We start from the raw sequence: 26,706 nt of genomic DNA, 5'->3' as shown, positions 1-26,706 counted from the left end.
TTTTGAGACGGAGAAAGTAGCTTGCTATTTAAAATCTTTAGTTTTTAATTTTTTTCCTCGGAAGCAAGATAAAGAAATAGCAACTCCGTATAACTAGTACTTTAGAACTATAATCACAATCCTGTAGGTCATCGAGGGAAATATAGTACAACTACAAGTGCTTACGTGGCTATTAAGCACCTCAATTCTGGGCTTTTGCTCTCTTTCTCACCAAAACGGAACTCCAACTCCTATAGGCACCAATAACAAAAAATTGACGAAAAATTGGGAAAGAGCGCCAGTAAAATCAAATCGGAAGGGAGCGAATTCTGGAAGCCTCCGCATCCCCACTCCGGCGCCACATGCCTCCTGCCTCTCTCGCCGCCGCCGCCGCCGCCGCCGCCACGAAGTCTGGACCCGCTTCCGCCCCAGCATCCGGCGGCGCTGCCGCCCCTGGCACTAGACGCAACGGAGGCGCCTTCTGACCGCCGGTGGCTGGTGGGCGGGAGGGTCAGCGATGCCGCCGGCCCGTAAGAAGCGCGGCGCGGCCGCGGCCGCGGCTGCCGCCGCAGCTGCCGCGGCGGCGCAGTGGAAGGTGGGCGACCTTGTACTCGCTAAGATGAAGGGCTTCCCGGCGTGGCCGGCCGTGGTGAGTTGCACTGGCCGCTTGTTCTCTCTGATCCGGCACCCCTCGCACTAGTTTAGGCATCACCATGCAGTTTGAGAATTCTAACTGTAGTTGGAGAGCTTGCCTAGGGTTCGTTGTTTGATGGAAGTAAACTTTTTTTACTGTACTACGTTGATCCGTACTAAAAGTTAAGGTTTCTATGCGCTGCTCATTGTGATTTGGCAGCCTTTATTAATCTGTGCTAGTTTTTGTCGTTTTAGTGGTGTGGTTAGTGAGGATTGACATGTTTAGGGTTTTCTCGGCATATGAGATTTGTGGTGAGTAACTCGCCAATGAATAGAACTTCTGAACACGTTGTAAGTTTCTGCTACTTCCATGCCCTGGCTATGATTTCTCTCTGCAATGTGATGCATTTCTCCAATATTGATTGCATTGATAAAGTGGTTACTACAATCGAGATCTCGTTCCTTCTGGCAAACGGGGTCATAGAATTAAATTGAGTGGTATATAGGAGCTTGTTTAACTTTGGTATTAATGAAGATGTAGTTAACCAATGATGTTTGTTGGATCAAATGTTGGTTCCTCACGCCGTATGCTCGCAACCTTAATGATTCCATATTTTAGGTAATTCTTGGTCCTTTAGGTGAATGCAGAGATGTTAATTTTTTGCTTATTAGTACCAACATATGGGCTTCAATGGTTTCTGGATGATTTTGGCTGGGTACTTTGGTGGAACCTGACGATTGCCTGTTTGGTTCGATCTACTATGGACGCCTCTTTAGAAGACTCTTCTTACCTAGTAACCCTTACAGGCTTACAGCAGATGGCATATATGCAATAAGCTTATGCAGATATCTTGTTCATATGAAACTATGAAGTTTCAAATGGCTCTTTGATAGTTGGCATTCTTATTTCTGATGCTTGCATCTGATGTATCCCTTGACAGTTTGGTCCTCTAACAATTATATATGTACATGAACTGTGGAGATTTGGAAGCAACTATGGATGTTTTCATTTGTGGGACTACAGTAGTTTTGAAGACGAATTTTCATTGTGCCAATCCTTATACTCTCTCCGGTTGAAGATGGGGCAACGTTGCACTACTCTCACTTGATTTGTTTGCACTACTCTCACATGGTTTAGCCCCTTGGTGACTTTGGCTCTTATAAGGTTGGTGGGCACCATGAATTGGTTTGATAAAATTCCTATTTCTTTCTCATGATAGGGTTTAGAAATTTGATTGTAACTCCCCATTGAAGTAACACATGTATATTTTTTTTGTACATTCGATATAGCAGTTCATAAAAAATTTTTGTCCATGCCAACATTTATAGATCTCAAGGCATAGTTGAGGTATAGGTGGTACTGTAAGGTCCTTTTCAGAGCTGGACAGGATGATATATAGTTATATACTTAATTTTACCAATTGATTAGTATTCTGATCATTAACAAGTGAGGTAGGATATAGTCTTGACATAATGCTGCTTGTTCGTTTACTTTTATTTTGGAAATGAGTCCGTATGTGATGAGGAAATAAGCCCTATCAATAATGAAACGAGACATAGATGATAGGTCCCTCTAATATTGGACACATCTGCTTATAATTTTATGCAGAGTGTAACACAATTGAAATTGGGGCTTCTGTTGTGAGTAGGAATTTCTCTAGAAATTTTCTTTTGCCAATAGCTTGCTTCTCATTTTCCTGCAGTTGTATGTTTGTCAATTTTCTAACTTTTTCATGCTTTCTAGGATCTGGATTTTGGAGGTGCCCATTAGTTATATATATATTAATTTTTTTCTCAAACACGCAGGAGAGCTACCCGTCATTTCATGTGTTAATGTAGAAAGTATATCCTTCTCAACCATCATTAACTTTGATATTAACCTATAGTGTAGCAGAGATGCAGATGTTGCGGTGGTTTTGCGGGCACACAAGGAGGGATAGAGTCCGGAACGAAGTTATTCGGGATAGGGTCGGGGTGGCACCAATTGAGGAGAAACTTACCCAGCATCGGTTGAGATGGTTTGGACATGTCCAACGAAGGCCTCCTGAGGCGCCGGTGCGTAATGGGGTTCTTGAGCGGGTCGATAATGTAAAGAGGGGTAGAGGTAGACCTTAACTGACGTGGGATGAGTCGGTTAAGAGAGACCTTAAGGATTGGAATATTTCTAAAGAGATAGCTTTGGATAGGAGCGCTTGGAGAGTAGCTATCAATGTGCCTGAACCTTAAACTTATTTCTTTCGGGTTTCATCTCTAGCCTACCCCAACTTGCTTGGGAAAAAAAGGTTATGTTGTTGTTGTTGTTGTTGTTGTATTTCATGTGTCATAAGTGATACAGTTGCTTACCATCAACTACGATGTATTTCTTTGCCTTTGCCCTCCAAAAGTTTATTTTAATATTGTCTCTACTCTTCCAGAAGTTCATCGGTGCCATTTCAGCAAACCATTTCTTTTCTTGTTTTTATGGCATGTTCATGAGGCTAACTTCATAAGTTCTCGAGCTGGGATTTCCTGGGAGAAGCTTATTTTTATATTTTCTGTTTCTATTTATGCATTTATAGTCTTGTTTTTGTTTACTCTTGATTATGTGCATTGTTGTTGAGTTGAAATTGGAGAATATCTTCATCGAGTATCTCAGTTCATGACTACCCATACTGTTACAGATAAGTGAACCACAGAAATGGAACCTTCTTCCTCCTGCATCCAAAAAGAAGTTGCTGGTCTATTTTTATGGAACTAAACAAGTGTGAGTATCACTTTGAATTTCAGATCTTCCTTTTCTATTGATGCTTTCTCTCCATATATGCCTATTTGTCTCATAAAAATTGTTTGCTTGGACATAAGTAATTTGACTGTCGATCCTGTCATTACATGAAAATGGATGTACTGATGTGCATGTTCCAATATATTTTCACATATTCCCTCATATTGATGAACACAAGCAGCATCCCTATGCTTCTTTTATTTGCAAGTGGACCATGTTTTTTCCTGCATAATTCCATAATTTATAGAAGTATCTGTCAGGTATCCCTAGGCATAATGAGGATTTAAGTGGTTTTGACCTTATGGTCACTCAAGGTCTTTGTAGTTGCCAGTTGGATTTCCATATGCTTACCTCATAAAAAGCTTGTTTTGGGTATTGTATACCACTATGTGCATGAGCACCACCTCTTACGTTAAAATATGGGTAGGACAGTGGTTAATGTCTTAGAATTTCTTTATTTTAGTTGAGATAATGACTATATAATGTCATTACAAATTCAGGATTATTATTGTAGCCTAACATGTTGGTAGGATGCTAGTTAATTAGTTTATACTTTTCCACGGTTTTTAGTTGTTTAAAGAAAACTTCAAATGCAATCTTACAAATTACAAATTTTACAAAAAATGTATGCACAATTTAACAGATTTTCAGGCATCTATCAAAGAAGAGTAGGAATAATGATCATATGCTGTCACATTAATATCCAAGATAATGGTTGTTTATGAATGGAGCTTTAGACGGTAAAAATGGGTGTGTGAAAAGGTTCTCAGACAATACTATTCATGGGATATGATGTCAGTATACTCAACGCTAGTTTTGTAAGTTGTAAGTTGTAATCTTAACTGTCTATTTGTGAAATGCCCTCTATGCTAGATGAATGCCATATTTAATGGGTTTATCTGGTGCCACTGGAATTCTATTATTTTTTTCGCTGGCATTCTAACTCTAGCTAGATGGAAGGCTTCCTTCAAGGAGGAACTTAGATAGGTTCTGCATAGTGCAAAACTCTCCTTGAAGCGCCAGTTTCTACTTGGTTGTGTAATCTCCAATAATGTCGTGCTGTTAAAATCTCTCTTTGGGACTAAGGCCTTGTACATGTGTACATAGACTTTCTTATAAATACAGAACAGATCCAGTTGGGGTCTTCCCTACTGTTTCATAAAAGGTCTGTTTAGCTAACTTTTGTGGAATCCCTTTTGTAGTGTGGTGGTCTTATCATGCTTTCATCTCATACCATCAATCAGGATGACTTCTATTTACAGACAGTATCTTACTTCCAGGCAACTCAAAAAGTCTGGAAGAATAACGTCATGTTCTGACAAAGTCAGGGCCAATTAAAGAGAAGCCTCGTTTTAGAGCATATACAGTCAGGCAAGGATATATGTCCCAACGAGTCAGACCTACTATTAAATAGATTAATGCCAGTCAGGCAAAGTGCTCCCAGTCCTGGCTAGCAAGTGCTGTCCACATCACCTTTGCACATTTTTTTATTACCTTAGTTCGTTCATTTTTAGAGCATATACAGTCCGGCAAGGATATAAGTTTTTCTCTTTATGCCACGTACACAAATGAAAAAACTCCTCTAAATAATTTAGTGCCAGTCAGGCCAAGTGCTCCCAGTTCTGGCTACAAAGTGCTGTCCACATAACCTTTGCACAGTTTTTTATTACTTTAGTTCATTCTCTCTGGATCATGTACTTGCTCCAGTTCCAACATTTCTTAGATTAACGCCTCACCGTGCAATGGGCTAGGTTCAGGTTTGGAGAATCTAGCAGTACTCTTAGTTTCTCTTTGAGGTTGTGCATTTGCCCTCAGGAATCTTGTATTAATTAAGTAATGTTATGGAAACTTGATGTAATGATCTCTTTTCTTACTTAATGTTCAGTTCTATATTAGTTTCCCATCAATTTATGACATTGAAGTGAGTTATTCTAAAGATACTGGTAAATTTGCACCCGTTGCACCTCACGGTAACTATGGGATTTGGATATTTACTTCTCAATTCACTGAATCCCAACCCTGGAAATTCAATTTTTTCTGACATCAGTTTTTTTATTATATATGTTAGTGCCTTCTGTAGCTATGCTGACCTTAAGGCATTCACTGAAGAGAAGAAAAAATCTCTACTTGTTAAGCGACATGGGAAAGGCGCAGATTTTGTCCGAGCAGTTAAGGAAATAGTTGAGATTTATGATTCTTTAAAGAAAGAGACTACTAATGAAAATAATAAGAGTGTCTTGACTGAAAATAATTTGAGGACGAATGTCGAAAATCATGTCAATAACAGTAGCAGTTTGGATACTGGAGCTCTTGAGGATGGTTCTGATCTGGCCAATGACAACAAGATGGAGGATTGTCCCACCTCTTCTATGGATCACAACACTTCTCGGTCTAAAATCAATACAACGGTGGGTGAGCACTGTGTTGTGAATTCTGCACATGGTGACCCTACTGAAAAGTCACCTCTCCTTCATGAGAGTAGACAATCTCCTTTGCATGCCAGTTCATGTTCAAAGAAGAGTCAAGAAGATTCACAGCAACAAGATTCTTGCCCAAATGGTAATTTTGCATTAGCATGGAGATCAGGAAGTTCATTAGGTGCTGAATTAATAACAAGTCAGGACTCTGATAGCCTGATGGATGGTACCAATGTGCTTTCTGTTGATTTGATTCCTGGTGACAAGCAGGAAGATTCTGCTTGGCATAGATGCATTGACGATGACAAACCTAGCCCGTGTTCCCCTTCTGCGACAAAGGACTCTGATAGTCAAGGATCCGGAAGTCAACTGGCACCCTCTGGTGCTAGTAATGATGATAAACTGAGTACTGCAAAAGATAATGTACAATGTACTTGTAGTAATGAGGTACCCCAAAATGGAGTCAGGGATAAAGAAGTCAAACTGAGTGGAATGGTTGATCTTCCCATTAACACAACCCAAACTTTTAGAAGAAAAAGAAGGCCAAACACTAGTCGTGCAAATTATCCTGTCAATAGTGAGGTATCAAATATGGATAGGGGATTGCAGCCTAAGTCAAAAGGAGATACTGTATATTCTCCAAATTCAAGGAACGAAATTAACAAATCGGATGGAGATGAGCACTTGCCGTTGGTCAAAAGGGCAAGAGTACGAATGGAAAGACCTGCACTGGAGGATGCCACAGCAGGGGAAGACCATTCTTCTGACAATAAAGAGCCAGCTAAACATGAAGATCCCTGTTATAAGCATACAATGTCTGCAATATCTGGAAAGGATCAATCAGCCGACGACTTACCTCCAAGTGTAGATGGTTCACCCAACATAAACCTCTCTCTGCCAGGAGAAGTTGTGAATTCTTGTAATAATAATAATGAATTCCAACCAAAGGTTTTGACATTGGATGTAGAAGCTGCTTTGCCTCCATCAAAACGCCTTCATCGTGCCTTAGAAGCTATGTCTGCTAATACATGTGAAACTTTTGGTACTCTGCCTGAAGCTACAAAGTTAAATGAAGTTAGTCTGAAAGGCTGCACTGCTTCAACAGAAAGGTCCCCTCTTAACAACTCTGCAGATGCACTTGTTAAAAGTCCAAAATCTGCAATGGCTAAAAGTCCGAAGGTGTCTTTGAGTGCACATTCTTCAGATGCCCCAACTGACCAAAAGCATATCACACAAGTTGTCATGTTGAACAAGGATGCCCTCTCTCCTGTTTCTTTGGATTTGAGAAATGATGATCGCAATGACAATATACAGAAAGACAGAGTTTCTGAAGAAGCCTGCATGGACAATGAAAATGTACCCAATTTGGTTGTTCATACTGGGATTGATAGCAATAAGTGTGAAAAAACACCAACCCATTCCATGAAATTGGAAGAGCCAGCTCTTGTATCTAAGTTTGATCAACCACTTTCACACGAACCAAGTGGAAATGAGCCTAGAGAATCAGTTGAAGGCTCTAAAAATGCTTTCAGCATAACTGTCGGTGTATCTCCTGAGCCAATTAGCCAAGCAAATGCTGTTGTCTCATATGCTAATGGCACTTGCGATCCTGTTCTGCATGATGACACTGTTTTAGCTGAATCAACAGTTAGTATTTGTGACACAAGTGGCTCTTGTTTGGTTTATAAAGTTTCATGTATTCATTCTGACACAAGCACCAGGATATTTGAAGCGTAAGTCTTCTATTTCGTGCAAAAGGCAAACCTTCAATTTTTTTTGTTATTATATAGCCATATTTGTTTACTTGGTGCCCTGGACAGTGTACATTTTTGCATTATGTAACTTACGGCAAATCTTAGGAGCCATGTGTTTGTCCCCACGTTTACATTTCAACATTTACTTGCCTGTATGTTTTGCACAGTGTACAAATAGGATAAAAGAATAAGCAGTGGTGGAGTTTAGAAGGCAATTGTAGTTGGGGCCAAACCTTGGATAGTTCAATACTTTTACTAGCTACAAGGTGGTGATATTAACTATTAAGCACTTGCTTAAGCAAAGCAAGCACGGTATAACTAAGATTGATTTAGTTATGCATTTGACTTGCATTTTAATGTTAGTTCAGCTATTATCTTCCAACCGACAAGTCTATCAATGGTCTAGAAGTATAAGATGGAATTCCTCGTTCTAGTTATATCCATAGGTAGAATACAACTGCGAATATTTAGTCTTCCAACTGCTTATATTTCCTAGCAATTACAGATGGCATATTTTCTGTCTACTCTCTGGTGCCGCTAAGAATATGTAACTTAGTCAGTTCTTCTCAGGTGTTCTTAACACTTAGACCACCCCCTCTAGCCACTCCGACCCTAAAACCCAGGTGTTAGAGTGGGGGAGAGGGGGGGCTTTATCACTGGACCAACATTCCCCCTACGGCGAGCGAGCCGCGCCGCGCCGCGCCGCGCCTGTGGCTGCTGGCTGCTGGTCTCAGCGAACCCCGCAGGGGAAATCGCGCAGCGGAAGAAATGCGTGGCTGGTGGGTTTCGAACCCGGGACCTAGCTCTGATACCAACTTAGACCACCCCTTCTAGCCACTCCGACCCTAAAACCCAGGTGTTTGAGTGGGGGAGAGGGGGGCTTTATCACTGGACCAACATTAACCATGTCGTTAGGGTTAATAATAGTTTCAATCTTTAATCTTGTAGGCATTGTTCATCAATTGCACCAGGAGACCTCGACCATGGATTAAACCTAAAAGATAAGAGCATATCTCCAGATTCAATGCCTACAAAAGAACTAGTTCCTGATGGACATGCCTGTGGATTTTCTCAGTCAAATTCATTCATGCACAGTTCTCTAGATTCAAAATTTATTTCTGAACCTTTGTTGAATATACCTTCACTGAAGGAAGGATCAAGTGACCAGTGTTCACCTTCAAATCATACAATAAGGTCTGCATCAGATAGGGTTCATACTGAAGAAGATAGTGGTATGATTCCTTTTGATAATCTTCAACCGAAGGGCTTGGACAAATTAGCAGGTCGTCATGAAGCCAATTCATCACGTAGGGCATTTGAAGCTTTTGTTGGTACACTAACACGAACAAAGGAAAGTATATCTCGTGCAACACGACTTGCACTGGACTGTGCCAAGCATGGCATTGCTGGTGAGGTTAGGCCTTGTGAGCTCTTCACCTTAATTTCAGAGGCATGCTGTTTCATTGTGGTTTTATCTTGGTTCTATTTTGTATAACTCCACATGGTTTTGTTACTACCATTCTACTTGCTTCCCATCACTTCCCCCAAATTGTGATGATATTAACTCATGGCTACTTTCCCATAAACAGATCAGTTTTCATCTGAAAGGCTGATTTTGTCCACCATAAGAATGTGTTTGCCATAGTGTCCCATATATTATCCCATGGCCTTTGTACACTCTTCAATATGATACAGCATGCTATTCACAAGCTAGGAGTGGGCTCGCTGTGTTTTCCACTATGGCATAATCTCACCACTATTTTAAGGATGTTTGTTCGAGCATAGTAACAGCTTTTACTGCCTTCAAATATTATTATTAAAAAGCCTTTATACCAGTCAATTGTTTCAAGCTGTGTGATGTAGATGTGATTTGATTCTGTTCTCTTTTGTTCAACAATCTAGGTAATGGATATCATTATTGAACACATGGAAAAGGAAACTAATTTATATAAAAGGGTCGATTTGTTCTTCCTTGTCGATTCAATAATCCGGTACTGTCGCAATCAGAAAGGTACATGCATAATCTTATATTTGTTTCGTAGTTTGGAATGGGCATATTTGAAGCTATTAAGCTACTGCCATGAACCATGTAGGTGGACCTGGTGATGCCTATCCTTCTCTTATCCAGGCAGTCTTACCACGAATTATATATGCTTCTGCACCACCTGGAAATTCTGCTTGGGAGAATCGGAGGCAATGTCTTAAGGCAAGTGATTTCGGTAACTGATTGAAGCATATGTGTTTAACACTTCACAAGTTTCTGTTTCTTGCTGATTAGGTTTTGAGGCTCTGGCTTGAGAGAAAAACCCTTTCAGAATACATCATTCACCACCATATTAAAGAGCTTGAAGCTCTTAATGAGGCGTCATTTGGAAGCTCTCACCGTCCTTCAGGTACAGAGAGAGCTCTGAATGACCCTTTGCGGGATAATGAGGCATTTCTTGTTGATGAGTATGGAAGGTAGGCCTCTACTTTTTCAATAAGGACATTTCTAAGGTTTATTCTGCTTATTCCTGTTACAAAATGTTTTGTGTAGTCTTTCATCATTTGGATTGGTTTTGTTAATCTTTACATAATATTAAAAGGAAAAAAATCATCAGTACATGAGTTTGGTGCTGATAGCATATCATTACCTTAGCTTCACCCTAGGTTCCAAGAGATTATACTAGACAGGTTGGCGCGCGATGCGCGCCTGTACAAAAAAAATTATTTAAAATAATTAAAAGAAGAAACATTATATAGTGAAAAAAGTTGTATGAAAATTAAAATTCAATTATTTGGATGTGAATATTTGTTGGGATTTGTACGTTACATTGGAATGGTTCAAGGCTTTTGGTAATTTTTTAAATATGTATTAAAGTTTATGATTAGTAGTATTTGTGTGAGTGTAGTTGTGAACAGTATGTGGGTCATTGTAAATAGTACCGTGCGATTCGTGTTATGAATTATGAAAACCAATTATTAGAAGGAAATAGATTTATTTATGTTAGATTAAACTGGTTCATAATTTTAATAACTCTTATAAATATATTTTTAGTTTACGGTTGTGAGGTGTGGGAAAAAATTAAAATGGTGTTGCATATGACTTTTTGTATATCAATTATTAGTATAAGAAAAGAGAAAAACAAAAAAAAATGAAGAAGGGTAATGTAGAAAGAGAAGGAAGCATTGAATTAAATTTAAAATTACGTGGGTCCCACGTGGGTCCCACCTGAATAGTATGTGGGTCCCATGTGGGTCCCACCTAAATAGTACGTGGGACCCGCATGAACAGTATGCGGGTCCCACGTGGGACCCGCGTGAACAGTGCACAGGGCCCACGTGGGGCCAGAACTCACGGGAGGCCAGCAATTCTTGGCCCGATAGTATAGTACTCAATACTTGCACCAGCAGACCCAAGGAATTTCTGAATGAGAAGCCTGGATATACTGCACCTGATTGATACTGGCTGGCTCATTGAAAAATCTGTAATGAGACTTATATTTCACATGCAAGACTACCATGATACTTGGCCAGTATGTATGGGTTGGGATGGTACCTTCAGTTATATACCCATGGACAAATTGTTTCTGTTTTTCTTCAATCCCAGATTGGTACTATTGAAATCATCTGCTATTGTATAGGTGCTTGTTCTATTTCTACTTGTTTGGAACCAGTTCAGATGTGTCAAGAAAATATCGTGTATCAGTACTGAAATGTTCAAAAAGTTTCAAGGACAAATTGTAGTCATGACTCATGATGCCACCGACTAGGTGTAAATGTACTTTCCAAATAAACTTCTCTATTTGACTGCTGTCTGGTGATGGTACTCAGGAGACCGAACAACAATATGAAAACATCAATTTCCAAATGTTACTTTTGTATATCAGGCGTGCTCTTATTTTTTTTATTATATATAACAGACTCTGTTTATGTATGTTGAACTGTTGTATCATCTTTTTGTACTAAATACTATCTGTTCATTATGCTCCATTCTTCACAGCAATGCTGGTTTTCATCTTCAAAATTTAATTTGCACGAAACTACTTGAAAATGAGGATGGAAGGTCCTCTGAGGAGAGGAGCTTTGGTGGTCTTACTCCTGATGAACACGAAGTTACTGGTGCTAGTGAGCAAGAGGCATCCCATTTGCATGCGGCAAAGCATCAACTCATCTTGGAAGAAGTGGATGGTGAACTTGAGATGGAGGATGCAGCCCCATCAACTGGAGCTGAAGCCAGCTCCACATGCCAAGAAGGTCTAACTAATAACTCTAGCTATACAAGAACTTCTCAACAGCTCAGTTCCATTCCGCCCCTACCTGATGACAAAGCCCCATCTCCTCCCCCATTGCCATCATCACCGCCACCTCAACCGCGCCCACCCTGTCCTGTCTCTCAAGGTTCACAGGTGCAAGGAGCATTGCTTGTGGCAGCTGATTGTGCTGAGCAGCAGCATCCAGGAGCCAACTATGTATGTAGCTGCTCTTTTGTTTGTGCAGAAAGACTGCTCTGAAATTTAATTTTTCAGTGACTATAATTATTCATTGATGTTCTTTGCAGAATGTTGAAGGCCAGAACCCTTATTCTGTTGCAAACAGCAGAGGCAACATGGATGCATGTGTAGCTTCTTCGCAGCCTCCAGTACACTACAATTCTGGTTACGCAGGGCATACTAATCAGATATTCCAACCGCCTCCGCCGCCACAGCCTATTGCAGCATTCCATCCTTCTGGACCCCATGGCAGCTTATGTGGGCCCTCAGTACCACATCATGGAAATAATTATCACCAACCACCATCAGCGCCACTACCTAATAGCGCATACCATATACATCCACCGCCGCATCCACCAGGTCCGAATCAGTTCCCATACCCACCTGAACCAGAACAGAGAACACAACCGTGGAATTATGGTCCTCCCTATCCCGAGAGTTGTCAGTATGGTGGACTTGACAGAGGACACCATGGATACAATAGGGGACCTCATTTTGATGATAGAGGGCACCAGTTTGATGATAGGGGTCATTGTTTTGATGGTGGAGGGCATTATTTTGATGATGGGATGCATCGCTTCGATGATAGATGGCACCACTTTCATTATAGGGGGCAAATGCACCATGAAGTTATGGATGGTGGAAGGTTTCCTCCATTCTTTCCACCAGGTATTTCCCTTTTTCCCCCCCTATCCATTCCATCATTGAAGTTTTGCATCCAACTGTTTTGATAGGTTTTTGCTGGAATACAAGATTAGTTGGGTGAGTTTTCATGAATTATTATACTTTTATACCTATCCAGTTTTGTTGTCATCAATATCCAGTTGACACTTTTTTTTGAATGATCATCCATTTTTTTTTTCAAACGATGTCTAGTGTTTTCTAGCGATGTCCAGTTGGCAGTATTATCACTGACTGCACTAACCTTTACTTATTCAGATCCCCCATTTTCAGATCACTTTGAAGCGCCACCCAACCAATTTCATTGTGGACGACCTCTGGAGCCTCCACCAGGTCCATGTTCTGGGTGGTCTATGCCTCATAGGAGATCCAAGTACCCTCCTGATTCCAGACAGACAATGGAGCCACCTGTTTCCAATGGAGGTGTGCTCTTTCATATTTACTTCCGGCCATATGGTGTCATTGTTTTGCATCTTCGTATTCCCAATATGTTGTGAGAGTCTGTTTTTTGTTCTTGGTGCACTTCAAGCTGAATGTTAGTACCCATTGTGAAATCAGGTTGGAGGCGGCATGGAAGGCGCGATCATGATAGATATAATTGATTACTGGTATTTGAACTACTGTTCTTACATGTTACCTTTACAAAGTTACATGGTTATTTTGGGATAAGGTAATTGTAAAGTGTTGAATAAGAGTATTTCCGCTGCTTAAGTTTTTCACTTTTTTCATTATTGCAGAATGCCGACTCAACTCTGATTATAGCTGATTGGCAGTGCTTGCTTGGTTATCGAGAATGGGTAATTTTTGACAATATTTAACAGTATGCATTTACTCCTTTAGAAACCATATCTAACGGTAATTTCTTGGTGCCTGTTTTCATTGTGGTTTTTATCTAACACATTTTTCTGCTTGTGTTTTTTAAGGCTTTCCTTTTCATTGGTGAATCGTGAAGCATTCGTCGATGTCTCCATTCGCTGGTTTGCTTAACGTGAAATATCCTGAAATAAGAATGGGACCCACCCCCACTGTACATATGTAGTTGTAGCAGTATTCCGCAAATGCAGAAACGGAGCTATAGGCCAATCCTGTGAAGAGTGGTCCATAGATTTTTGCTGTTAACCCAACAATTCATCTTGTTGAAATCTGTATTTGGTTCATGTAACCCTATTTCTGTGAAACTCTTTTCTAAGATAACTTAGTTTGTAGTTTAACAGCAGAGTATAGTCAAAATTCAAATGATTTTGAACTTGTAGACTGTTGGGCATCTCGTTTTGATGCCACGCGTATGGCTCAACACTCGTCTGAATGTGGCTGAGACGACACTCTCCCAAACATTTTGCTTGTCTTTGGGTTATGGGATTGGGAATGTACAATGAATTTGTACCATTTCGTTGGAATTGACACGAGTCATTTGATTTGTAAGTAAGCAGCTGCCACTAAGTGATGGGCTCCATTCGAATATAATGATTATATTTATACCACGCTTCCTCCATCATTTATTTTTAATTTATATATGGTCAAGCCCTCGACATTCATTAGCAAAGCCATTGCATTGCCAGTTCTCAGAGTGTGAACGAGCAAAGTTGCCTAACAAACAAACCGAAGGCAGGACAGGGGTAGTATAGCAACCGATCGTCACGTTGTCACTGATTTATTTCGTGATTTCTGCAAAGACAGTAAGACACCAAGATTTAATTCCAAAACAGGGTGCATCTAGACTTCACCAAAATTCAATTGAAGAAAAACAAAATTGTGGTTGGGTTCTTTTAGCATTTTTTGGTGGAATAGTCATGCAGCTCTCGCCTAATGCTCAATTCATCCCACAGCTCCTAAAAGTCAATCGAGTCCTATGGCCACATGTACGGGAAAATGAAGATTTAAGGCAATTAAAGAAATTGATATTGTGAAAGGGCATATAGTCTAGTGGTTACAAAAATTATTTGTTGTATTTTAGATTCTGGGTTCCACTTTATGTAGGAGCAAATATTTTATAATTTAACGGCGTTGTGTTTTTAGTGATAAATGATATTTCTGTCGACCGCGAGGCGACTGATCGGAGATTGGGATGTGATTCGTTCGGTCTATACGGCGAGGACGGAAGGGAGGGGGCAGGTTGAGAGATGATTAGCCGAGTCGCCGTGACGTGCATCCATCTCGATATCCCAATATATATTAATACTATTAATGCTCTAAATCTAAACTCCTCCGGCCACACGGGCATATGCATATATGTATGTACAAACCACGTCATCCACACCAAAATACGCACAACTAGCTAGGATGCGGCCGTTTTGGTTCTCCAGATCGTCGTCGTCGATCTTACTCCTCGCGCTGCTGCTCCGGCTGTACGTCCACGCCAAGGTGAGCTTGGCACGGGCGCCGGTGTCCAGAACCATCACCCATTCTGTTGGCTGCATCTAGTCAATAATATTTTTCTCTTACACTAAACCAGCACCAGTCAGCAGCCACCAGTTAGCTAGTAATATTTTTCTCTCACAACAAATCAGCACCAGCACCGGCCACAGCATAGAGTTACCGTGGATAGGCGTGGGCGAGGCGATTTCCGGACCGTGCAGTCGGCGGTTGACTTCGTGCCGGATGTTAACCGGAACTGGATCAAGATCCATGTAAATGCAGGCAGCTACTGGTCCGTGCTACTACTACCCTACTTCTGTTGTGCTAGTATATCGATCTGCGTGTTTGTTGTGTCATTGCAAATTACCTCTTCAAAAAAATTTCAATCATGCTTGCAGGACTGATAGCTAGAGCTTGCACAACGTGGCATTTTGCTGCAGCCACTGAAGCCACAACAGATAGCTAGATTTTGCTTCTTCTTTTCTCTGACAAGAGATTTTGCCATTTTTCTGTATGAATAGATTTGCAATCTTGAAATAAAAGCCTCAAGATATATATATATATATATATATATATATATATATATATATATATATATATATATATATATATATATATATATATATATATATATATATATATAGTTTCCCTCAGAAAATGATTTGCATCAATATAATGAAATGATATCCATGCATATGTAATGAATGTTGGCGCCGGCTGCCGGAATGGCTGCACCGACGGCGATCTACAACGCTCTGGCGTCCGCGCTCACCGCGGACACGACGTCGCTCAGGCTCTCTCACTCGAATACGAAGAAAACACAGAGACACTCTGAGAATGGCGTCGCCCAACGTTGTGATCTTTTCTGGCTGTTTTTTCCGTTCTCTTATTCATCGGTGCTCAAGATCCGAGATCCCCGCCACGCCCGCTCACGTTGTGTCGTGCCCGCCTAAAGCGCAGGAATGTTTCATGCGTGGCGTGGCGACAAGCCCGCTCGGAAGCACCGTGAACGCAGCACGGTTCTGGCCTTGTACACCGAGTCAAACATGCAACTAACTATGCATGCTTGGGAAATAAACATGATCCTAACATGCATCTACATGATTACATAGCACGTGCACGAGATTGAACACAACAATGAAAGCCCTTATGATGCAGTAGCTAGAAAAAGAAATGGAGTACTTCACTACTTTGTCTGATGATGATCTAGCAATTTGTTGCATTGGTCCCTACGTACGTGCAGGGAGAAGGTCACCATTCCCGGCGCGGAAACGCTACATCTTGCTGGAGGGCGCCGGCTCGTCGTCGAGGACGGGCATCAGCTTCAACGCACACACGCGCGCCGGCATCGACCAGATAATGCGCCGCCCGAACGTGAGCCTCGACGACGAGCTCTCGCCGACGTTCCGCAGCGCCACCTTCACCGTCCTCTCCGACAACTTCGTCGCCCGGCGGGCATCTCCTTCAAGGTACTTCTCGTACGTTCTCAAGCTAGCACCTGGCGAGATCATGCATGATCATCATGAGCCCTGAACCATAGACCGTCACGGCCTGTTCGTTCCTGGCACGCCTCGCCAACGCCGCTCACGCACGCACGCACGCCATCATGCAAGCGCGCAGAACACGTACAAGGCGCGGGATCTGAGCAAGGAGAACCAGGCGGTGGCGGCGCTGGTCGGCGGCGACAAGAGCGCGTTCTACGGCACTGAGTTCCGGCGACACGCTCTGCGACTTCCGGGGGCGCCACTACTTCCACTTCCGCCGCTGCCTCGTCCGCGGCGGCGTCGACTTCGTCTTCGGCTACGAGCGCCAGTCCATGTACGAGGACTGCGCGCTCGTGTCGACCATGCCGCCGGGGCCGCAGCCGCGGTGGGTGACCGCGCACGCGCGGCTCGACGCCGGGAGCCCCAGCGGGCTGGTGTTCAAGGGCGGCGCCGTGACGGGCACGAGCCGCATCTACCTCGGCCGCGCCTGGAACGGCTACGCCACCGTCGTCTTCTACGGGACGCGCATGGACAGCGTCGTCGTGCCGCAGGGGTGGCAGGCCTGGAATTTTAATTTTCGTTTTCAGGTCACATGTGTCACGTTTGCAGAAGTTGGATGCACCGGGCGAGGATCGGTTACGAGTAGAAGAGAGGGTTGGGGGAAAACATTTGACTCACGAGGAGGTGAAAAGATTTGTGGACAGAAAATTCATTGATGACGGCTGGCTGTTAACACAGCCATAGCTAGTTTAGAGCAACTCCAGCAGGTCTTTTATTTGAGTCTCTATTCCAAATTTAGAGGATAAAGTCTAAAAATCTAACAACAGCAAACCCTCTATTCGAGCCCCTAAAATAAGAAGGTCTCCAAATCTCCCTTTCCACTCGCCAGGCCTAGGGGGTCTCTAGGAGGCCTCCATTCCTGGATCCCACCCCCAACCAGGGTTTTTTTATCCGACCGTTTGGACCGAACCGCCGGCGCCCGGTTCCGGCTAACCGGTCCGGTTTGACCGGTTACCGGTAAAAACCGGTCAAACTCAAATTTGAATTCAAAACCCGCAGTTATACCGGTTTCGAACGGCTAACCGGCCGGTTAGACCGGTTTACCGGTCCGGTTTGACCGGTAACCGGTCGGTTTGACCGGTAACCGGTCGGTTTGACTGGTAACCCGCTAAATTCAATTTTTTTTTTGTTTAAATTCAAATATCCGCAAAGTATACTAAATGAATGTTTGTATAATATGTTTTAGCCTAAATGAACCCTCCAACCCTTTTTTGTACTACTTTTACATTATATTTGTATACTTTTGTATGCACGTTTTTTTGTTTAACTTCAAATGCTCGCAAAGTATACTAAATGAACGAATATTTGAAAAAATTTGACATCATTAAATTCGTCGCAACTTGAAGTATTTTTAAGATTTTTTTGGGATTTTTCTATTTTTTTGAATTCAAATTTAAAATTTGAATTTGGGCCGGTTTAAAACCGGCCGGAACCGGAACCGGTCCGGGCCGGTTAGACCGGTAACCGCGGTAACCGGACCGGTTCCGGCCGGTTTGGTGAACCCTGCCCCCAACTGCCGGATTGAGCACGCCGGCCGCCGCGGCGCTCAAGGCCATCACCGGCGGCGGACCGTCCTTTGACTGTGCCCCGCCGATGGGCTCGGCCGCGTGGCACCTCCTCCACCGCCCCTCCACATCGCCGTCGTGGACCGGCCCAGCCGCGCGGCGTCGCCTCCGCCGCCCTTACGCGCCGCAGTCGCGGACCGGCCTAGCCGCGCAGCGTCGCCTCCACCGCCCCTTCGCGCCGCCGCCGCGGACCAGCTCGGCCGCGCGGGCGCCGCCTCCTCTGCCCCTACGCGTCGCTGCCGCGGACCGACCCGGCGGCGCCGCGCCACCTACGCTGCCCCTCCGCGCCGCTGCTGCGGATCGGCCCTGGCGCGAGCTCCTCGTCATCCGTTGGACATGAGGAACCGAGGAAGAGAAAGGTTGGAGAGAGAAGGGGTCCCACATGTCATGAAAAAAAGTTAGACACTAACATATGGATCCCAACCTCCCATAATAAAAATAGGGGCTGAAATGTAGGGACTATTGCTGAAGTTGTACACAAAAATAGAGCCCCATAACATTGGTGCCAGCCCCTACTTAAGAAAATAGAGACTTTAAGTAGGGACTATTGCTGGAGATGTTCTAGCTGATATATACTAGGAGTTGGAATGATAATGGCATGCAAAGAATTAGAGGTGCTGCTGTGATGTGAAAAGTGCAAACAGTCATCAAATACTCTAACCTATTATGTGAATCTCAAATTAAAGCTATTTAATGGAAAATATACTCCTTGAGGTCACTTGACACAAGGCGTGCGTGTGCGCCTTTGTCTGGCCAAGGTCGTCCAACCCGGAAGCGAATTGCAAATGGGTCCTCCTCGTCAGGCTCAAGCTCAACAGGGAGAGGCAGATCATCACACAGTCAAAAAGGCCCCGAGCAGGTGTCCATTAAACTAAGCAAGTCACACAAAGATCATCGACCTGACGAACTCGTCGTGCTCACAGCACGAGTAAACAAAAGTAGTAGACAGAACCGATGGAGAGCCAATGGTCACACGGCGAGCATGGGGCACCTACAAGGCTACAACTCATCACCTTCCCCCCTACTCCCATTCCCGCACGAATCCAGCAACCATGCAAAGAGAAACACGACGCTTCTCCGCCGCAGCTCGCAACCACAACGACATCGATCGGTGAGGTCGATCGATCCATATATATATAAAGCCGCGGCACGCATCTACCATGCATCGAACACCAATGCAACTAGATTTCTTGGAGAATTAATACGTGCTCCATCCCCCTCTTGTTCAATGCGCCGGCGGCCGGCCGGTTCAGCCATGGCTGCCCCGGCGCTCCACGTGGCGATCCTCGCCGCCGTCCTGCTGCTGCCGTTCCTCAGCGTGCCGGCGGAGGCGCAGACCAAGAAGTTCTGCCTCACCCAGTTCGCCATCGCCAGCCAGGCCTGCGCCATCCTGCCGCCCACCAGCCCGGAGCACCGTCACCACGATCACGACGACGACGAGGATGAGGACGAGGACGAGGACGAGGATGAGGATGAGGACGACGACAGTGGCGGCGGCGGCGGCGGAGGCGGAGGCGGAGGCGGCGGTGGTGGTGATGATGCTGGTGGTGGTGGTGATAGTGGTGGCGGCGGCGGCGGTAGTGATGATAGTGGTGGCGGCGGCGGCGGCAATGGTGGTGGCGGCGGCGGCGGCGGGCGCAATCAGAACAAGAAGAGCGGCGGCGTCAGCAAGCCCGCGGCGTCGAGCGGCGTCGTCAGCAAGGCCTCGTCACCGAGCGGCGTCGCCAGCAAACCCGCGTCGTCGATGATCACCGTCGAGGTGGACGTGGACGCCGCCGACGAAGACGTCGCGGTCGCGCGCCGCAACGGCACCAGGCGCTCCGTGGGGAACCACACCCGCAGCGGCGGTGCCGGCGTAGTCACCCGCCGTCGCCGTCGCCGCTCCAGCAGGCGCCGCCGACGCCGCCACCGCCGTGGGCGCCTGCGCGACGGCGAGGACGGCGGCGACGAGGACGAGGATGAAGATGAGGACGAGGACGACGACGACGAAGATGAGGACGAGGACGAGGACGACGATGACGACGAGGACGAGGACAACGACCACCGCGCGTACAGGGACTGCTGCCGGTGGCTGAAGGAGGTGGAGCCGGACTGCGTGTGCGAGGCGCTGCTCCGCCTGCCGCCCTTCCTGGTGAAGCCGCAGCACAAGTACACCGTCAAGGTCGGGGACTCTTGCAAGTTCACCTACAGGTGCGGCGGAACTTGAGGGTAATGAGAGAGCGATCGATCAAGGTCTGGCCTTTTCCTGTGTGCTACATATATATAGGTAACATATATATATATATATATATATATATATATATATATATATATATATATATATATATATATCCATCACTCATAATCTGATCAACATCAGCAGCAGCAGCATCAAGTTTGTGTTATTATCAAGTACTGTATGTAAGAAAGAAAAACGTCTGTTGGCGGAGGCCAACAAAGAGTTTGGCTTATATATGTAACTCATCACTACATATACAAACAGGAAGTAGCTACAAAATTTGTAATAGTTATGTACGTGTTGTATGCACTTGGCTGCGTGCTGTGGGCTAGATGCATGCTGGTGTCAGTAATGTGTCAGTCAGTGACTAGCTGCAGCTGGATTCAAAGAAAACTGTGATGTCTGTACCCGGAAATTGAACAATTCGTGTTTAGTATAGTAGAGCAAATATAATGTAAAGATTTGACAGAAACAAAAAAAAAGCAAGAATGTATGTTGTACTGGTATAAACATCGTGAGCTCAATTAGGATGTTTAATGGCAAGATATACATGTACAGTAAGGCGGTATGCATTCCTATGTTATTTTGTCCTGGTAGTGTTGAAGTGGTAGAGAGATGTGTTGAAAGGAAGAAGACGCGCGTAAATCACAAATTTGCGATTCCATGGCAGAGGCAGCTGCATATACTTCACTCATGCATTGGTCCAGAACAGGCCTGTCAATTTGAGGATAATTTGACAAATTTACGCAAGGAAACAGGCGCGGCTTCTCGTCGAGAAGAAGAAAAATATGCAGGTGTTCGACTCCTGGGGCTTCGACAGTTCGTTGCTCATTGCTCGCACTGCAACCATGCAAGAGCTTTGAGCCTACAGTACAATTCAGTTGGAGTAAGATCGAGCGGCCAACTCCTAGTTCAAACATGCAGGCCAGTTTTGACTCCGCCCTAGCTTATTCAGTAGAATCTCTCGATAATCGCCGCAAGTGACCAGGGATGAGAATTCGTCAGGCGTCGATGCATGCGTCAGAGGTTCAGAGATTTATCCCGTTAAACAGCAGCATGCGCTGGATCGCCAGGAGCCCTTGAATGAATGGGGTGGCATGCAGGCTGACGGAGAGCACCTCATCCTCAGCGGTTGTGCGGCACGGTAGAAGCTGACCAGGATGTCGAGGCGACGGCGATGGGGCGAGGAACAGCCCGGGGGAGCTGTCCGCCGTAGTTCCAATTCAGAGAGGACGGGGAGAGGAACCCCGTTGAAGCAGTTTCAATTCGGATGGTGGACAGGGAGCGACGCCCTGATCGCGCCGCCGCGGCCGCCGTCGTCGAGGCCGCCGCCGACGGTGGAGGAGAGGCAACAATGGCCGGTCCGCGCGCATCACTGGAATCACGAGCCACAGCCCACGTTGACCAATGGGCTGCTACTTGGGCTTTCAAGCCCATGCGACCCACCAGCCCGACCATCTCCGCTCAGATCCTGCCGTTCGTTTCCGATCCGACGGCTTCCAAGACCCCAAGGGTGGACGGTAAATGAAATACCGTCCACCCCTGGTCGGTGGACGGGAACGCGAGCCATCGTCCGCCCCCTCGCCGCGGTCACCGCTACCATTCGTCGGCCGTCGGAGCTCGCCGCGGATCCGAGGATGCGGTTACTCCGACGCGCAGACGGTTCGCGCCGATGACGCCCATCGAACGACTGCCTGGCGCCGCCGCCCTCGCCGTCGTCGTCCCGCAGATCGACGCGCCGCGCATCGGCCTGCGCGGCTGCGCCACGGCGGCGAAGCGCTAGGGCCACGCGCTCTCCGAAGCAAAACGCGAAGCCGACGCTTCTCCTGCTCCGGAAGGTCAAGCTATGTCGACGAAGCCGACGCGTGCACTGGCAGACTGATAGCTGATCGAGCCGCTTGAACAATTACAGCCAGCCACCGATCAGCGAAGAAACGCGTCCGCGCCGCCTCCAATTGGATCGGCAGCCACCAATCAGTGAGGCAGTGAGTTAGCCATGATCCCAAGATAGCTTACGCACCCCCTAACTTCAAATGCCATTGCCGTGAACTATACATAATTGCTTATGGAGCGCAGGGGCATGGCAGAACAGATTCAACAGCAGCACACCCTGAAATTAAACCTTCTTATCCGATACAAAAGTTGGAAGTACAAAAATTCCTCACTCCGTTGATCTGCTCTGCGTTTTGATATCTGTTGCTTGCTCGCCTCAAGGCTCAGCGTTGTACATAGTACATTCTACATTTTAGAACAGCGAAGTGGGTTGTAATCATATATCTGCAGAGCATGGAGAACACCTCCAGTCCAGTCATGCTTGAGCAGACCAGGACGTAGATGCCGGCGACGGGGAAGGGGAGGAAGAGCCCGGGCGAGCTAACCGTCGTCGGAGACTCGGAGTTTCAGTTCGAGCGGCGGTGTCGTGGCAATTTGGGCCTTTCGAGCCTCGCTGCCCCACTTCACCTGTAGCTGCTTGTTGGACTTTGAGCTTTGAAGCCCATAAGACGCAACAGCTTGCCTTTCTCCACTCGGATCCTGCCGTTCATTGCCGATCGGACGGCTTCCGTGACCCTAGGGTGGACGGTAAATGAAATACCGTCCACCCCCGGTCGGGGGACAAGCCAGCGACCGCCCCCACGCCGCGGTCACCGCCACCGATCGCCGGCCGTCGAAGCTCGCCGCGGTTACTCCGCCGCGACAGACGGTTCGCGCCGATGAAGCCCAAGGAACGGTTGCCTGGAGCCGCCGCCCTCGCCGCCGTCCCGCACATCAACGCTTCACGCGTCGGCCTGCGCGGCTACGCCAGGGCCACGCGCTCTCCGAAGCAAAAGCGCTTCTATTTCTCAAGCCATGGCGGCGAGGTGCAGTAATTAGTGAACATTTGGTCGTAGTGGAGAAGTGACAGGTGATGAGAACATTTGGTCATAGCGCAGCTGTTGTGTGGCATGCAGTCTGACGGCTGAGAACAGCGAGGCAGCGAGCTGTAACAACGATGCATCTGCAGAGCATGGAGCACCTCGTCGGTCGTGCGACAGCTAAACTGGATGTCGAGGCCGGCCGGCGGTGGGGAAGAAGAGCCGTGCATGGCGAGCTGTCCGCGGTGCAGGAGTCTCATCGATTCGCAGAGGAGCAGAGGAGCCCTGTCGAAGCGGTTTCTCGATTGTTTTCTCGGCTCTCGTCAACAACCGGGCCCGAGCAATTCACGGAGCAGCGGATTGTGGACAGGGCCCGAAGCCCCGATCGCACCGCCGCGACCTTCGTCGTCGAGGCCATCAGCAGTGGATACCGCCGGCGAGGCGCCGAGGCGACCACCTACCTTGTACTTCAGAGCGGTCTAGCAACGACGCCGTCCACCAGGGTGATTACTGGGCTGCTTCTTGGGCTTTCAGGCCCATATGAGTCACGACCTCGCCTTCCTCCGCTCCAATCCCGCCGCTCGTTGCGGATCTAATGGTCCGCGTGACCCGGGGGTGGACGGTAAATGAAATACCGTCCACCCCTGGTCGGTGGACGGGGGGCAGAGCCACTGTCCGGCCCCTCGTCGCGGTCACCGCTACCGTTCGCCGGCCGACGGAGCTCGCCACGGATCCGAGGACGCGGTTACTCCGCCGCGCAGACGGTTCACGCCGACGAGTCGACGACGCACATGGAACGACTGCCTGGCGCCGCCGCCCTTTGCCGTCGTCCCGCAGATCGACTCGCCGCTCATCGTCCTGCGCGGCTGCGCCACGGCGGCGAAGCGCCAGGGCCACTCGCTCTCCAAAACAGAAGCTGTGGCAGCGAAGCCGACGCGTGCACTGATTGACTAACAGCTGATGGAGCTGTGTGAACAAGTTCGACATTGAGCGGAAATTCCAGATAGTGGCATAGAGCTAGCTTCTCCCAAAACGAGATGAGGACAAGCGAGCAAGGAAGATATCTGATATCCACCAGAAAATGATTAAAAAGGAAGTGCGCAGTGCAGTTCCCTTGGGAAGAACATCACGACATTTTAAAACTTAGTCGAATTCATGTCACAACTGGTTAGTGATTATATTTAGGTACCAGTTCATGATGAAGCATCTTGCCTGGCCCTATATGTTCTGGAAATAGGCAGAATTACATCTCAGTACTCAAAGGATAATAGAAAATATAGTAGTGTGTACAAGGGGTAAGCACTAGCAGAGACATGGACTCATGGTTAAATGCTTAAAGCTTAAGCGGGGACAGGGAGGTTCTGTAAACTGCGCCGTTGGAGGTTGGACTCCTCTGCCCATTCTCATTCAGAGACGTCGCCGATCGTGGACAAGGAGCCACTGCACCCCGCAGCCGTCGTCGTCAGGGTCGACAATGGATGGCCGCCGCCTTGGCCCTTGTCCTCTCCAGCAGCTAGCGCCGCCGTTGGAGACTTGGAGTTGTCGTCGCAGGAATCCGGGCCGCGCTGGGCTTCGCTCGGCGCATCAAGCCCCTATGAAGCACCATCTAACCTCCCACCCCGTCGGATCTTGCAGCTCGTTTGCCGATCCGACGGCTCCGTGCCCCTGAGGGGTGGACGGTAAATGAAATACCGTCCACCCCCAGGCTGGGGCACGAGACGCCGACCGCCCTCTCGCCGCCGTGACCGCGGCGCTCCCGCCTACGTCCGTCGACTCTTGGAGCGTGGCGAAGGTCAGAGGACGCTGATGACGACTCCTGTCGAACACGCGCCTGGAACGGCTGCTTGCCGGGCCCCAGGCATCATCAACGGACGGCGGCCGATCAACCCGCCGCGTGTCAGCCTGCGCCACGGCGGCGAAGCAACGGTCACCCGCTCTGGAGTCCAAAACTGAAAGCCTCTCTTTCCCTCGGACGTGTCTCCTACTCCGACAGCTTCCAGCCGTGGCGGATAGCAAGCTCTGATTGCCTGTTACCCTGCTCCTGCAAATTCGTTTGGAAGAAAAATGTCCATTGCCCAACGTCGTCACTGAAATCGTAGGGCATCAACGCCATTCCCTGGTAAATTGGAGAGGCATCTTCTACAGAGCAAGATTCTAATCCTCTTGCAGGCGAACAAAATGATCAGAACAGAAACGGTTGGACCACGGAGCAACAGCTTTGCCGTGAGAGTAGAGCGCGCGCGCACAGAACCTTCCATTGCTTGGCGTGGTATGCATCACCAGCCACCTGCTTCTCTGATGCCAAGCGCAGATGCAAAATACAATTTCATCAGCCTTTGATCCGAAAAGCAGCAGCGTGTACACGAACGCTGAGCTAGGCGCAGCGGCTGGGCTGGCAGGTGGCCGAGAACAGTGGAGTGGGCTGTAATCATGCAAGCATCTGCACAGCGTGGAGAGCACCCCTCCGGCCGTGCGGGAGCTGAGTAGGCTGGATGTGGATGCCGGCGACGGGAAAGGACTGAGGAAGAGCCGGGCGAGCTGTTCGTGTCGGGGGCTCCTATATGACTTGTGTAAGATAGATAAGGTATTCATTTTTAAAATTCGTTTTGGTCCAATTATCTGCTGCAAATATATTCAACATTTTAGTAGGATTAACTCAACATTTTGTTAAATACGTTCAACATTTGGTTTTTAAAATGTTGAAACTGTAAAAGACAAATGTTGAAATTAGAAATATAAAATGTTAAAAATATTGAAATGAAAATGTTGAAGGTTTCTTCTCCGACGAGTGGGCTTTTCTTCTCTGGCTCCGGCGTGCGTGGCGGCGGCAGCAGCGCGCGCGGCTCTGTAGCTTGCGCAGCGCGTAGCACGCATCGGTAGCAGCTGCTGCTGCAGCACGCCGCGGCAGCGCAGCATGCAGCGGCAGCAGCAGCGCAGCGCGTGGCAGCCGCAGCGCGCAGGAGCGCGGCAGGCGGGCGGCGCAGCGCGGCAGCCAGACCAGGGGCGGCGGCGCATAGAGGAAGCGGGTAGGAGAAGGAAGATTAGAGTTAAGTAGATCCAACGATCGAGATGATTTGCACGAATTTTAAATATTGAGAGATGGGGAAGGAAAATTTTTGCGGAAGATGTATAAGATTTTCGGTCCCGTCCGCTGTCAGAGTTTCATCAAGCGGCGTCGTAGCAATTTGCAATTTGGGCCTTCCATGGCTCTCTGCCCGACTTCACTGGGCTTCTTATTATTGGGCCTTTCAAGCCCATACGACGCACTACGATGCCTTCCTCCGGTCGAATTCTACCGTTCGTTACCGATCCGACGGTGCCTACAACCCCAGGGGTGGACGGTAAATGAAACACCGTCCACCCCTCGCCAGGAACGAAACAGCGACCTTGGCTTCGCCGCGGTCACCGCCGCTCCCTCCGCCGGCCGTTGGAGCGCGGAGCTCGTCGCAGACCGCGGTTGCTCCTCCGAGCCGTT

At 47.0% G+C, this 26,706-nt stretch overlaps 1 protein-coding gene and 1 pseudogene across 7 annotated transcripts; both read left to right on the top strand.

Annotated features, from left to right (window-relative positions):
- Nucleotides 1–213: 213 nt before the first annotated feature.
- LOC120694709 (protein HUA2-LIKE 2-like) lies at nt 214–14,083 on the top strand. 7 transcript variants are annotated; one of them, XM_039977919.1, is made up of 14 exons: nt 260–628; nt 3,273–3,355; nt 5,442–6,063; nt 6,130–7,523; nt 8,493–8,958; nt 9,447–9,555; nt 9,638–9,750; nt 9,823–10,004; nt 11,527–11,995; nt 12,085–12,685; nt 12,956–13,120; nt 13,256–13,305; nt 13,435–13,517; nt 13,621–14,031. In XM_039977919.1, the coding sequence occupies exons 1-12, from the start codon at nt 497–499 to the stop codon at nt 13,297–13,299; spliced, it is 4,380 nt and encodes a 1,459-aa protein (XP_039833853.1). In that variant the 5' UTR covers nt 260–496; the 3' UTR covers nt 13,300–13,305; nt 13,435–13,517; nt 13,621–14,031. The 7 variants fall into 7 exon arrangements, with proteins under 7 accessions (XP_039833849.1, XP_039833852.1, XP_039833851.1 ...); XM_039977915.1 differs by having other exon boundaries at nt 214–628; nt 5,442–7,523; nt 13,435–13,494; nt 13,621–14,083; XM_039977918.1 differs by having other exon boundaries at nt 214–628; nt 5,442–7,523; nt 12,971–13,120; nt 13,435–13,494.
- Nucleotides 14,084–15,777: 1,694 nt separating this feature from the next.
- On the top strand, nt 15,778–20,486 carry LOC120695603 (annotated as a pseudogene).
- The last annotated feature ends 6,220 nt before the right edge of the window (nt 20,487–26,706 follow it).

The sequence above is a fragment of the Panicum virgatum genome, chromosome 2K (genome assembly GCF_016808335.1).
Source record: "Panicum virgatum strain AP13 chromosome 2K, P.virgatum_v5, whole genome shotgun sequence".
Taxonomy (NCBI): domain Eukaryota; kingdom Viridiplantae; phylum Streptophyta; class Magnoliopsida; order Poales; family Poaceae; genus Panicum; species Panicum virgatum.
This window is presented reverse-complemented; position numbering and strand designations above follow the sequence as displayed.